This window comes from Chelonia mydas, chromosome 13, assembly GCF_015237465.2.
Source record: "Chelonia mydas isolate rCheMyd1 chromosome 13, rCheMyd1.pri.v2, whole genome shotgun sequence".
NCBI classification, from domain to species: domain Eukaryota; kingdom Metazoa; phylum Chordata; order Testudines; family Cheloniidae; genus Chelonia; species Chelonia mydas.
Genome location: NC_051253.2, coordinates 33253220 through 33267985, shown reverse-complemented (window position 1 = coordinate 33267985; position 14766 = coordinate 33253220). Strand labels below are relative to the sequence as shown.

At 43.9% G+C, this 14766-nt stretch overlaps 1 protein-coding gene across 1 annotated transcript; it reads left to right on the top strand.

Annotated features, from left to right (window-relative positions):
• The first annotated feature begins 3856 nt into the window (after positions 1–3856).
• Positions 3857–4816, top strand: LOC102944926 (olfactory receptor 12D1). Its single transcript, XM_007070603.3, has one exon. It carries the CDS (start codon positions 3866–3868, stop codon positions 4814–4816), a length of 951 nt encoding a protein of 316 aa, XP_007070665.1. The 5' UTR covers positions 3857–3865.
• Positions 4817–14766: the final 9950 nt, after the last annotated feature.

Here is a 14766-nt window from a genome sequence, read left to right as displayed (position 1 = left end):
GCAAATGCCATGCTGCAGTGTATTAACAGCAGTGTCATGTCTATTTTTTTAATCGTACTTAATTTTTTTGAGTTAATTGCAATTAATCAACAGCACTAGTTCAGAGTCTTCAAATATGTAAAAGGTTGCTTTAAAGAGTATAGTGATAAATTGTTCTGCATGTCCACTGAGGGTAGGATGAGAAGGAATTGGCTTAGTCTGTAGGAAGGGAGATTTAGGTTAGATATTGGGAAAAAGTTTCTAACTCTATGGCTAGTTAAGCTCTGGAACAGGTTACCACAGGAAGCTGTGGAATCCCTGTCTTTGGAGGTTTCTAAAAATAGACTAGACACACACCTGTCAGGAATTGCATTCATTTACATGGTCCTGCCTCAGCACGGGGTGGGGAGCTGGCCTACATGACCCCTTGAGAGCCCTTCCAGTCCTACACTTCTATGTTTTCTATGAAAGGATTGGCTTTTCTTTAAAAAAAAATGTTGATTTTTTCATCAGAAAAGCAAATCTCAATTTTCAGCTGGAAATGTCAGCATCAAGGATCAAACCTAGGACCCTGGGATAGAAAAGCACAAGATTCTGTTGCTGGCTAAAAGATACTGCTCTGTTAATAAAGGCAATGGGAACACATCAACTTTGCCATGCAGCATAACCGCCACAATAGTGGGCCATAGCACCGCATCAGAGAAGCACCGAAATGTTGGACTGGAATAGGCCTCAATTCCATGTTGGACTGGAATAGGCCTAATCTAGTCCCCTGCACTGAAGCAGTGCTAAGTATTATCTAGACCATCCCTGACAGGTGTTTGTCCAACCTGTTCTTTAAAACCTCCAGTGATAGAGATTCCACAACTTCACTAGTTAATTTGTTCCAGTGCTTCATTATCTTTACAGTCAGGAAGTTTTTTTTCTAATGTCTAAACTAAATCAACCTTGCTGTAGTTGAAGCCCCATTAGTCCTTATCTTGTCCTCCGTGGTTCAGGACAACAATTTATCATTCTCCTCTTTATAACAACCTCTTATGTATTTGAAGAATGTTATCATGTACCCCCTCAGGCTTCTCTTCTCCAGACTAAAAAAAACATTTTTTTTCAATCATAGGTCATATTTTCTAGACATTTAATCTTGTTTATTGCTTTCCTCTGGACTTTCTCCAATTTGCCCCCATCTTTACTGAAGTGCGGTGCCCAGAACTGGACACAATACTCCTGCTGAGGCCTTATCAATGTTGAATAGAGTGGAAGAATTTGCTTGCATCTTGCTTACATACATCCCAGAATGAGGTTCACTTTTTTGGCAACAGTATTACATTGTTGACTCACATTTACTTTGTGATCCACTATAACCTAAGTTCCCTGTAAGCTGCGTGGCCACATGGTGGTGACACAGCCTATTTAACTCCGCACAGGCGCTCAAGGTACTTTCCAGGTACCAAAGTTAAGTGAGTTCAATAGGTGTTAGGTGCCTAACTCATTTAGGTGATTGTGTAAATCATATTAGGTGTCTATCTGCATCCTTAGGTGCCTAAATGCCTTTGGAAATATGCTCAAGCCCCTGAGCTCTGGAGCCAGATTTTGCCTTGTTCAGTTCTATTCAGATGCCTATACCTCAATTATGGTATCCACTGATGGGGTGAGCTGTAGGTCACAAAAGCTTATGCTCAGATAAATTTGTTAGTCTCTAAGGTGCCACAAGTAGTCCTTTTCTTTTTGCGGATACAGACTAACACGGCTGCTATCTGAAACCTGTCATTGATGGGGTTTTTCCCAATCTCTCACACAGAACCACTTCACTACGCAAATACTGGTTACAAAAATTGAGTGGACTTGCTAGTGGAAACATTTATAGATCAGTGGCTCTTCTTTATGCTTTTCAACAAACTCTAGTCCTCACAATATTGTCAACCTCCATCTTTCCAGGAAGTGTTGGTCTTGTTTGTTTTCTAACTTCAAATTCTCAGGTGGTACAAGAATTACATCCCAGGAGAGCTGTCAGATGGAAGGCAATTTCCCTGCTCACAATGTGGTGTTTCACAGAATGTGACTGTGTTAAAAAGGTCTCTCTGTTCACAGTCATCAAGGTTTCCAGAGCAATTAGTGTTTGATCCTCTCTTAAGATTCCCATAGCGTGGATTTTGTCCTACATTGTTATAATATTTTATCTTCAGGAGGAACCCAGTTTACTCAGGAACTGAAGAGCTTATAATAATTCACTCTTCTTTATCTACAAACGGAAAACATCAGCATGTTCTCAGACTCTGAAATTATTATTCTTTCCTCCTTTTTTTCTACCTTTCTTTCTTACAGTTCATATTTTTCGTTTTTTTTTTCACTCCTCTCTCACTCGCTCCATTTTCTCTGTTTCATTCTATTTTCAGTTGGATGCTGAACAGAGGATATGAGTAGTGACTTTTGGAAACAGCAACAGGTAATGAGGTAATGGAATAGCCAATTGCTTCTGGAACATTGGGGGATGGAAGGGCAGAAAGAAGGCGATATGAGCTGGGCTTCCCCTGGCCGTCTCTAAGACCAACCACTTGGCCTCATCTCTCTATGCCCCTGCCCTCTTCTATAAGTAGGGCCCTATTTCACGGATGTGAAAAATGCATCATGGACCATGAAATAAGCCATTCCACATGTAATCCAGTGTTCCCTTTTTCCTAGGAGCGTCCCAGCAAAGGGGGCCCCTATCTCCAGCTGGGCAGGGTGGGGCAGGACTTGTCCCTCTCCTTCACAGCTGCCTTTGAGGGGGAGACCAGAACCACCTCCAGGTGCCTGCTGCAGGACGCTCTCTGGGCAGCAGCCCCAGACATTCCTGTAGCTGGAGGAGACTTGTGCAGTTGTGTCCAATCTTTCCTGTGCTGCTGGGAGTGCCCCAACAATGGGGGCTCCCAGCTCTGGCTGGGCATGGGAGGGACAGCACTCCACCTCCAAGAATCTCCTGCAGCTGCAGGAAGCTTTGTGGTTGCTGCCTTCACAGTCTAGCTCTGAAGGCAGCACAGAAGTGAGGGTGGCAATCCCATGACCCCTCTACAACAGGTTTGCAACACCGCCCGCACCACCATACATACACACAATCCCCTTTTGGGTTGGGACCCTCATGGTTACAACACAGTGAAATTTCAGATTAAACAGCTGAAAATGTAACATTTACCAATTTTCAAATCCTATGGCCATGAATTTGACCATAATAGACCATGGATTTGGTAGGGCTCTATCTATAAGACCCTTCTTCTGACACAAGCTAACATAATCATGCCTGTTGATTAAGTGGCAGAAATCTTTGCGGCATGGCTCAGGGGTAAGCCAGAACTGATTATCTTTATTTTTGCTGCACCTAAGAGAATTATGCAAAAAAATCAACCCCTATGTACAAGAATATCATTTACATTTCCAAGTCAAATTCTACTTTTGACAGTTAGAAAATGCCAGCTTTACAGTTGTCGTTGCAACCTTAATTCAGCCCCTTTTTTCATATGCATTATGCTATGGGATTTAATCACATTAACATATACTGTTTTCTTGCCCAAGAGCCTTGCTTTGTTCAGTGCATGGGATGGATGCACGAGGGGTAGAATGACAGTTGCACGGGGAGCTGTAGATGATCTGGCATTTCCTTACTATCAAGTGCTTAAATTTACAACCGAATAGCATTTTATAGATATAGGTATACAGATGATACATTGCCCCTCTCTACCGACATTTCCCAGACTATAAAACGGAGATGTTAACCCATAGGAGGAGTGGGAAGGTTTAATGAATGACTGGCAGGCACTCTGAGACCTTGGGTGGAGGGTGCTTGTTGAAATACAAATTACAACGATTTGTGCATCTCTTTCTGCTCTAGCACGTCTCCCTCCCATCCTCATCAATGAAGAACCAGACGGAGATGCGCGAGTTTGTCCTCTTAGGCCTGACGAATCTCCCAGGGCTGAATCATTTCCTCTTCCCTCTCTTCCTGCTGCTCTACGTGACCAGCCTGCTGGGTAATGGGGCCATCATAACCATGGTAGTGGTTGAGCCCCGGCTCCACACCCCCATGTACTTCTTTCTGGGCAACCTCTCCAGCCTGGACATCTGCTTTTCCACAGTCACTGTGCCAAAGATGCTGTCTGGTTTCCTGTCTGAGCACCAGACCATCTCCTTTGCTGGCTGCCTGGCCCAGCTCCACTTTTTCCACCTCCTGGGCAGCAGTGAGGCTGTGCTGCTGGCCGTCATGGTCTATGACCGCTACGTGGCCATTTGCAACCCGCTGCGCTACAGGCTGGTCATGAGCCCACAGACCTGCCTGCTCCTGGCAGCGGCCACCTGGTCCATCGGCTTCCTGCATGCCCTGATGTCCACAGTCATGACCTCCCGGCTGCAATTCTGCGGCTCCAACCTCGTCCCCCACTTCTTCTGTGATATCAAGCCCCTGCTGAGCCTTGCCTGCGGCAGCACCCACCTCAACCTGACCCTACTCAACATCAATGCCGGGGTCCTCGGTCTGAGTTCCTTCATCCTCACGCTCTTCTCCTACATCTACATCATCTCCTTCCTCCTCCTGAAAGTCCACTTGCGGGAAAGTAGGAGAAAGGCCTTCTGCACCTGCGCATCCCACCTCACCGTGGTGTTGCTATTCTATATGCCAGGCCTTAGCAACTACATGATTTCCTCACCGGGTTTCCCCTCTGAAAGAGACATGATACCCACCCTCATGTACAGCATCGTCACCCCAGTTCTGAACCCCCTGATCTACACCCTGAGAAATGAGGAAGTGAAAACAGCACTAAGGAAATTTCTGAACAGAAAACTCTTCCCTAAAAGGACACAAATTAAATGAAAACCAAAAAAAAATTACAATAAAAACATTTTAGTCTTTGTTGACACAATTTTTTTTTAAGAACAGTACTTTTTTTTCCAATTTCCCCTTAGTGATGTCACTGCAGGGCAGAGTTAAGGTTATGTGGGAACCCAACTGTCATTTCTGATTGTAAGATGTTTGGATTTTGTTTAATTATAATGGTGACTATCCTATGTCCTTTTGGAAAAAATTACAACATCCTTGTAATATATTTATCCCCAAATTACTGACATGTGGTCTGAACATTGACTCCACTTTATAGTCTGCTGTTGGAGAAACTTTGAGTTAGAGAAATAATGTGGGAAAGACAAAGGGGAATGACTGTTAATTGTATAAAATAAATACTATTATTCAAATAGAGCATGTGCATAATATTTCCCTGAGTTTTGACTCTCTGGGAAGTTGGAAAACTCTGTGATAGGTCAGATTTAAGGTTATATGGGTGCCATATTTGTGTAATTCCACAAATTAACATGTTTGGATTTCTTACATGCTAACTAGGAAATTCTTGTGTTTTTTTTTCTCTATAATTTACAATAGTCATCAAACCTATGTGATAAGTGAGAGCCAGCATGGATTTTTAAGAACAAATCATGTCAAACCAGAGGCAACACATGGGGGCACAAGGGGTCACATGCCCCCCTGATTTCTGCCAGGGTTTGCCAGCCCTGCTCGGTCACATGGTGCGGCCAGGTCCCCTCCCTGTGCGGCAGCTGCAAGAGCCAGCGAGCTGTGAGCTGTGCACTACAAAGAAGCAGGAGCAACAGCTGGGGCTGGGGAGGGGTGCTGCTTTACCGGAGGGGAAACTGAGGATAAGGGAGAGGACTATCAGTGGGAGGGGAGCAACTCGAGTAGTTATGGGGGTGGACGAACCTTTAAATTGTGCCCCCTGCACACACACGGTCAGCAGGAACAGGTCATCTCTGTGTCAAATTTCCTTCTTTGAGAGAATTACTGGCCTAATGGAGGGGGGCGGGAAACAGTAAATGTGAAATACCTTGATTTTATTACAGCTTTTGATACAGTCTTTCATGGTTGCCTCATCATCAAACTAGGGAAATAGGAGCTAAATGAAATTACTGTAAGGTGTGTGCATAACTGGTTGAAAGACTGTTTTCAACGAATACTTATCACTGTCAGACTGGGAGGATATATCCAGTGGAGTCCCACAGGGGTCCGTCCTGGGTCTGGTTCTATTCAATATTTTCATGAATGACTTGGATGAACGTATGACAATAAAATTTGCAGATGACACCAAGCATGGAGGAGCTGCAGGCACTTTGGAGGACAGGATTAAAATGATGTTGATAAATGGGAGTAACGGTCAGAAATCAAGAAGATAAAATTCAATGAAGTGCAAAATGCTATACTTGGGAAGGAAAAAAATCTAAAGCACAAATGCAAAATGCGGACTAGCACACTAGGCAGCAGTACTGAAGTAAAGGATTGGGGGGTTATAGTGGATCACAAATGGAATATGAGTCAAGAGTGTGATGGTGTGGCAAAAAAGGTAAATACCATGCTGGGGTGTATTAACAGCAGTGTCATGTGTGAGAGACAGGAGGCAGCTGTTCCACTCCACTCAGCACTGGTGAGGTCTCAGCTGGAGTATTGTGTCCCATGTCACACTTTACAGAAAATGAGATCAATCTGAGAGACTCCAGAGGAAAGCAACAAATGTGACAAAGACAAAGCTTGTTAAGTTTATGGAGGAGATGATATGATGGGATAGCCTAATTTGGGCAATTAATTGATCTTCGACTACTAGCCATAGATATGCCCAATGGCCTGTGATGGATGTTAGATGGGGTGGGATCTGAGTTACTAAAGAGAATTCTTTCCTGGGTGTCTGGTTGGTGAGTCTTGCCCACATGCTCAGGGTTCAGCTGATTGCCTTATTTGGGGTCAGGAAGGAATTTTCCCCCAGGGCAGCTTGGAAGAGGCCCTGGGGGTTTTTTGCCTTCCTCTGCAGCGTGGGGCACAGGTCACTTGCTGGAGGATTCTCTGCACCTTGAAGTCTTTAAACCACGATTTGAGGTCTTCAATAGCTCAGACATAAGTTAGGGGTTTGTTACAGGAGTTGGTGGGTGAGATTCCATGACCTGCGTTGTGCAGGAGGTCAGACTACATGATCATAATGGTCCCTTCTGACCTTAAAGTCTATGATTCTATGAAGTTTGGAAAACATGACCGATGAGAAAAGGTTGAAAGAGCTGAGCATGTCCAAGCTAGAAAATAGTGAGTATGACCCGGTGTGCCGAGGGCAGCCATCACTGGAAATGCCAAGGGCAGGGGAGACTGCAGAAGGAAGACCAGATACTCCCAAGACTGGTGGATAACACTGAAGTTAAACTCCCCAATGAGTCACAAATTGTGCTTCTGATCCCCCACACTAGTTATCAAGAAGCAAACAAGAAATCACATAGCCCCCTCTATTGCATTCCAGTTCTCTGGCTCCCAGTCAGCACATAGGTCCAGCACAGTGAGAAGTAATTTAAAAAACTCTGCTCACATATACAAAATGTTCTTCTGACCCCCAAAGAGTCAGCCATGTTACCAGGTCAATATAGGTTTGGATATTACCCAGAATACCACGCTGCCAGCCAATCCTTTAGTGCCTAAAACTAAAGGTTTGTTATAAAGAAAAAAGAAAGAACAAGAAGCGAGCTGTTAAATGATAAAACACTCACATACATACAAAGATTCAAAGTCCATGTATCAAGTTCTTAGCAGTATTGGTGAGTTTGCTGGCTTGAAAGTCCCTCTGGAACACATCCACAGCTTGGATGGGTCATTCAGTCCTTTGTTCAGAGCTTCAGTTTGTAGTAAAAGATTGTTATAAAGATGAAGGTGATCAATTACTCACCACATTCACCAAGGGCAGGATGAGAAGGAATTGGCTTAATTTGCAGCAAGGGCAATTTCAGTTGGATATTAGGAAAAAGTTTCTAAGTCTATGGCTAGCTTAGCTCTGGAACAGGTTACCAAGGGAGATTGTGGAATGCCCATAACTGCATGTTTTAAAGAACAGTTTAGATAAACACCTGTCAGTGATGGTCTAGGTTTCCTCAGTCCTACCTCAGCAGTGGGCCTGGCCTAAGTGACCTCTTGAGGTCCCTTCCATTCCTACCTTTCTATGTTTTCTATTAAAATCCTATTAAAGGATTTGTTTTTTTCTCAAAACATGTTGATTTCTCATCAGAAAAGCAAATCTCAATTTTCTGCTGGAAACATCAGCGTCAGGAATCAAACTAGGACCTTGGGATAGTAAAGCACAAGCTTCTACTGCCAGAGCTAAAAGATACACCTCTGTTAACCAGGGCCATAGCAACACATCAACCACTCCACACTGCATAGTAGCTACGAGAGGGGGACAGAGCACTCCATCAAGTGAACTGAAGATGCATCAGATGCCTAACACACTTAGGAACTCCTTGCCGGAGGATGTTGTGAAGGCCAAGGCTATAACAGGATTCAATAAAGAGCTAGATACGTTCATGGAGGATAGGTCCATCGATGACTATTAGCCAGGATGGGCAGGAATGGTGTCCCTAGCCTCTGTTTCCCAGAAGCTGGGAATGGGCAAAAGGGGATGGATCACTTGATGATTGCCTGTTCTGTTCATTCCCCCTGGGGCACCTGGCATTGGCCACTGTCGGAAGACAGGATACTGGGCTGGATGAACCTTTCGTCTGACAAGTCTTATGTAGGTGCTTCTGTAACTACCAGTAGGCGCCTATCTGCATTTTGAGGTGCCTAAATACCTTTGGAAATATGCTGTAAGCCCTAAGATTTGGAGCCAGATTCTGTCTTATTCAGTTCTATTTAGGTGCTTATACATCAGTTATGGTATCTATTGATTTTCAAAGAGGCCTGTACACCCAGTGCCCACTAATACTCATTAATTTGAGTGAGACTTGGACATCAATATCCCTCCATTAGCTTTGATGTTCTCAACTCATGTCTCTTGCTTCTACAACCTCCACATACTACACTAGCATGGTGCGTTTCCCAAACTCTTGAGAACTACTTCACTATGCAAATACTGTGTACAGAAATTGAGTGAAATATTTGTCAGTGAAAATATTTGCAAATCAGTTGCTCTTCTTTCTGATTTTCAGCCAACTCTAGTCCTCACAACATTGTTGACTTCCATCTCTCCAGGAAGCATTGGTTTCATTTGGTTTGCAGCTTGAAATTCTCAAGCAAGGCAAGGATCCTGTCCCAGGTGAGGTGTCAGATGGAAGGAAATTTCCCTTCACCGCTGACAATGTGGGTGTTTCAGAGACTGTGACTGTAACAAAAAGGTGTCTCACTTGCACAGTCATCAAGGTTTTCAGTGTTCAATTGTCTCTGAAATTTCCCCCGCAGTGGACTTTATCCCTTGTCATTTTTATGATATTTCAGCATCAAGAGGAATCCAGTTTACTCAGGTATGATATGGAATTGAAAAGCTTACAACAATTCACTCTTTTTTTATTTGCAGAGGCAAAAGCTCAGAGTTTCTCAGTCTAGGAAATTATTATTCTTACTTCCTTTTTTTTCTATATTTCTTTCTTATACTTTTTTTTTAATTTATTTTTTTCACTCCTCTCATTCTCCCAATTTTCTCGTTTTCATTCTATTTTCAGTTGGCTGGTGCACACAGCATATGAGCTGACTACTGATTTTTGGAAGTAGCAGCAGCAACACCTGAGGTATTGGGACACCTTAGAGCTGGGGGAACAGTGCGGGTGAAGGAGCAGAAAGAAAGAGAGGTTGCCACACTTGGGTTGCCACACTTGGGTGAGGGAAAGAATTTCCCTCCAGGTCAAATTGGCAGAGATCCTGGGGTTTTTTTGCTTCCTTGTTTAGCATGGAGCACGTGTCACTAGCTTGTTTAAAGTAGCATAAATGGTGGATTCTCTGTAACGTTAAGCCTTTAAACCATGATTTGAGGACCTGTGTAACAGGCCATAAGTTATGAGTCTATTACAGGAATGGGCGTGTGAGGGTCTTCAGCCTGTGATGATCAGGAGGTCTGACCAGATGAACACAATGGTCCCTTCTGGCCTTAAAGTCTGTGAATTAAAAATTTTGAAAAGGAAACTTAAAATTTAAAAGGTCAGAGAAATTTTTGAACTAAGGATTGGGGGAATGTTGACAGGTGCTTAGGAGCACACGGTTTGGACAGAAACATCTCTTAGAAGAGGATTTATTAACAGGGATTCTCTATACCCTAGTAAAGAGGGAAGGATAGAAGTTGTTAAGGTACTAATATGAGCTGAAGAGAAATAGTCAAATTAAAAACAGTTCCATTCAATTACATCACAGGAAGACAGACAGCTAAATACTGACCCATTTTTAAGTGTTTGTATACAAATGCTAGAAGTCAAATTATTAAGATGGGTGAACTTGAGTGGCTGGTGTTAAAGGAGAACATTGATATAATAGACATCACAGAAACTCGGTGGAATGAGGATAATCAATGGGACACAGTAATACCAGGGTAAAAATATATAGGAATGACAGAGTAGGTCATACTGGTTGGGGAGAGGCACTATATGTGAAAGAAAGCACAGACTCAAAGATAGTAAAAATCTTAAATGAATCAAACTGTGCCATAGAATCTCTATGGATAGAATTCCATCCTTGAATAACAAGAGTATAGCAGTAGGAATATACTACCAACCACCTGACCAGATTGGTGATGGTGATTGTGGAATGCTCAGGGAAGTCAGAGAGGCTACAAAACCAGAAAAAAATCAATAAAATGGGGGATTTCAACTATCTCCATGTTTACAGGGTACATGTCACTGCAGGACAGGATGCAGAGATTAAATTTCTAGACACCATTAATGACTGCTTCTTGGATCAGCTAGTCCAGGAACCCAAAAGGGCAGAGCAATTCTTGATTTAGTCCTAAGTGGCACACAGGGTCTGGTCCAAGAGGTGAATATAGCTGAACCACTTGGTAGTAGTGACCATAATATAATTAAATTTAACATCATTGTGGGTGGAAAATATCAAAGAAACCCACCAAAGTCTCATTTAACTTCAAAAAGGGGAACAGCACAAAAATGAGGAAGCTCATTAAATGGAAATTAAAAGGAAAAGTCACAAGAGTGAAATTCCTGCAAGCTGTATGGGAACTTTTTTAAAAACACCATAATACAGGCTCAAATTAAATGTATACCCCCAAATAAAAAAAAAAAGCCACCATGGCTAAATAACAGAGTAAAAGAGGAGGTTAGAGGCAAAAAGGCATTCTTTAAAAACTGGAAAGTCAATCCTACTGAGGAAAATAGAAAGTTGCATAAACTCTGGCAAGTCTAGCATAACGTATAAATACACAGGCCAAAAAGGAATTTGAAGAGCAACTAGCAAAAGAGACAAAAACTAATAATATTTTTTTAAAGTACATCAGAAGCAGGAAGCCTGCCAAAGAATTTGGGGGTCAGGGGGAGAAGACACACCATATGATACAGGTGCTAACAGAGCACCCCAGGAAGATAAGAATGTTGCAAGGAAGCTAAACGAATTCTTTGCATTGGTCTTCACTGGAAAGGATGTGAGAGAGATTCCCACTCCTCAGCCATTCTTTGTAGCTGACAAATCTGAGGAACTGTCCCAGATTGAGGGGTCATTAGAGGAGGTTTTGGAACAAAATTGATAAACTGCATCAGATGGTATTCACACAAGAGTTCTGAAGGAACTCAAGTATAAAATTGCAGAACTACTAACTGGTTTATAACCATTCAGTTAAGTCAGCCTGCATACCAGATGACTGGAGGATAGTTAAAGTAACACTAAATTTTAAAAAAGGCTTCAGAGGTGACTTTGCCAAGTATAGGCTGTTGAGTCCAACTTCAATTCCACGCAAACAGGATTGTGATACAGGAAAACCAAGGAGCAGTGGAAGAGTGCTAGAGGGGAAATCTATAAGCTCAAGGCTAATTAAGGCGTGGTTCCCTAAAGACTGGGGAAAGTGGCTGCAGGTTAATTGGAGCACCTGCAGTCAAATAAGGCCCTGTTAGGAACCTAATAAAACCCCCTGCATCAGGCAGACAGAGGAGGAAGAAGAAGATGACAATGACTAAGACTAAGACTGGAGGTGTGTTAAGTGATTTGGAAGACCTGGAAGAATTGGAGGGAGGGAGACGCTGCGCAGCAGGATAGGGAGACTCCCTTCCCCTCAGCATCTAAGGACTGAGGGTAACCCCACCTCAGGGGGATGAGGGTAAGAAACTCCCAGTGGTTGAGATGGGCTGGGACTCTGAGCAAGGAGCAAACCCAGACCCCTCCCCTGCTTCCCTCCTCTTCCACCTTCCTGGCCTAGTAGCAGGGCCCTTGGCATCCAAAAGCAGGGGCAAAGGGTGGCATCTTGGCTCCCTGCCAAGAAAAGTGCAGGACCCACCAGACTAAATCGGCCATCTTGCTACAAGGATATTTAGGGAAAGAGTCAGCACACCTTTAGCAAAGGGAAATCATGCCTCCCTGATCTATTGTAGTTCTTTGAGCAGGCCAACAAATATGTGGACAAGGGTGATCCAGTGAATATGTCAAGTCCAAAGGTGACTGGGAATAGTTACTGTCATAAATATAAAGGGAAGGCTAACCACCTTTAAATCCCTCCTGGCCAGAGGAAAAATCCTTTCACCTGTAAAGGGTTAAGAAGCTAAAATAACCTCGCTGGCACCTGACCAAAATGACCAAAGAGGAGACAAGATACTTTCAATGCTGGGGGGAGGGACAAAGGGTCCTCTCTGTCTGTGTGATGCTTTTGCCGGGACCAGAGCAAGAATGCAGGTCAGAACTCCTGTAAAGAGTTAGTAAGCAATCTAGTTAGATATGTGTTAGATTCTGTTTTGCTTAAATGGCTGATAAAATAAGCTGTGCTGAATGGAATGGATATTCCTGTCAGTGTGTCTTTTTGTAACTCGAGGTTTTGCCTAGAGGGATTCTCTATGTTTTGAATCTGATTACCTTGTAAGGTAGTTACCATCCTGATATTACAGAGGTGATTCTTTTACTTTTTCTTCAATTAAATTCTTCTTTTAAGCACCTGATTTCTTTTTCATCGTTCTTAAGATCCAAGGGTTTCGGTCTGTGTTCACCTATGCAAATTGGTGAGGATTTTTATCAAGCCTTCCCCAGGAAAGGGTGGGTAGGGTTTGGGGGGAAAGACATTTCCAAGTGGGCTCTTTCCCTGTTCTTTGTGTAACACTTTAGTGGTGACAGCTTTTAACCTAAGATGGTAAGAATAATCTTAGGGGGTCTTTCATGTAGGTTCCCACATCTGTACCCTAGAGTTCAGAGTCGGGAAGGAACATTGACAGATACAAAAACTGGGTGACTTGACAGCAAAATGGCAGATGAAATTCAGTGTTGATAGATGCAAAGTAATGCACATGGGAAAACATAATCCCAGCTATACATACAAAACGATGGATTCTAAATTAGTTGTTACCCTTCAAGAAACAGATCTTGGAGTCATTGTGGATAGTTCTCTGAAAGAATACACTCAATGTGCAGCGGCATTCAAAAAAGCTAACAGAATGTTAGGAACTGTTAGGAAATGGATAGCTAATAAGACAGAAATTCTCATAATGACACTATATAAATCCATGGTTTGCCCACATCTTGAATAATGCATACAATTCTGGTTACCCTTTCTCCAAAAAGATATTGGAATTGGAGAACAGCAAGAAAAATGATTAGGGTTATGGAACAGCTTCCAGATGAGGAGAGATTATAAAGACTGGGACTGCCCATTTTTAGGAAAGACAACTAAGGGAGGATATGATAGAGGTCTACAAAATCATGAAAGCTGTGGAAAGAATGAATAGGGAAGTGTTGTTTACCCCTTCACATAACACAAAAACCAGGGTGCATCCAGTGAAATTAATAGGAAGCAGGTTTAAAATAAATATTTCTTCACACAATACACTGTGAATCTGTGAACCTCATTGATAGGGGATGTTGTGAAGGCCAAAAGCATAACTGGATTCAAAAAAATTAGATAATTTCAGAGAGGATAATCCATCCATGGCTATTAGTAGAGCCCTACCAATTTCACAGCCATGAAAAATGTGTCACAGACTGTGAAATCTTTCTGTTCCCTGTGAAATCTGATCTCCAAGTGTTGCTGGGAGCCTGGGCTCCTAGCTGCTAGTCTGGCGAGGCTGGGGAGGGACAGGAGTTGTCCTTCCCCTGCATGGCCACTCTTGCGGGGGGGGGGGGAGGGGAGATCAGACTCACCTCGAGAAGCAGTGCAGAAATGAGGGTGGTACACCCTCACTTCTACACTGGAGCAGCCCAGGAGCTGGGCTCCTGGCTTCTGCTTCCCCCTTCCCCAGGGCTCCTGCCATGGCTCGGGGCATGGAGCTTCCTCCACCCAGTGGCTCCAGCTGGGTTTGGGGCTTCTGCTCCCAGCAGCTGCAGATGGGGCAGCCTGGGCTTGGGGCTTTAGCCCCATGTCTCCAGCTGGGGCTTAGGGCTCCCCAGGCTCAAAGTTTCTGGCCCCATGTCTCCAGCCGGGGCATGGGGCTTCAGTCCCTATGGCTGCAGCCGGGCTCAGTGTGCTCAAACTCAGGGCTTCTTCCCCCACAGCTCCTGCTGGGACTCGGGGGTGACTGGGTAGGGGGCTACAGCCTCTGGAGCTTCTTCCATGGCAGGGGCACCCATTTTTCATGAGGGCCCACAAACTGGCCGGGGCCCCCGCCTTAATCTTCCAGTGGCCTGGGCTAGGAACCCCTGACACCTACCCACCTCCACCTCTGGGAACATCCTCTAGCCCAGCCCTGAAGGCAGCACAGAAGTGAATGTGGCAATCTTGGGACCCCATCCCCACAACAACTTTGCCACAAACACACCCCCTGACCCCATTTTGGGTCAGAACCCTTGTCAGGGTTCCCTCCCCACTCTGAACTCTAGGGTACAGATGTGGG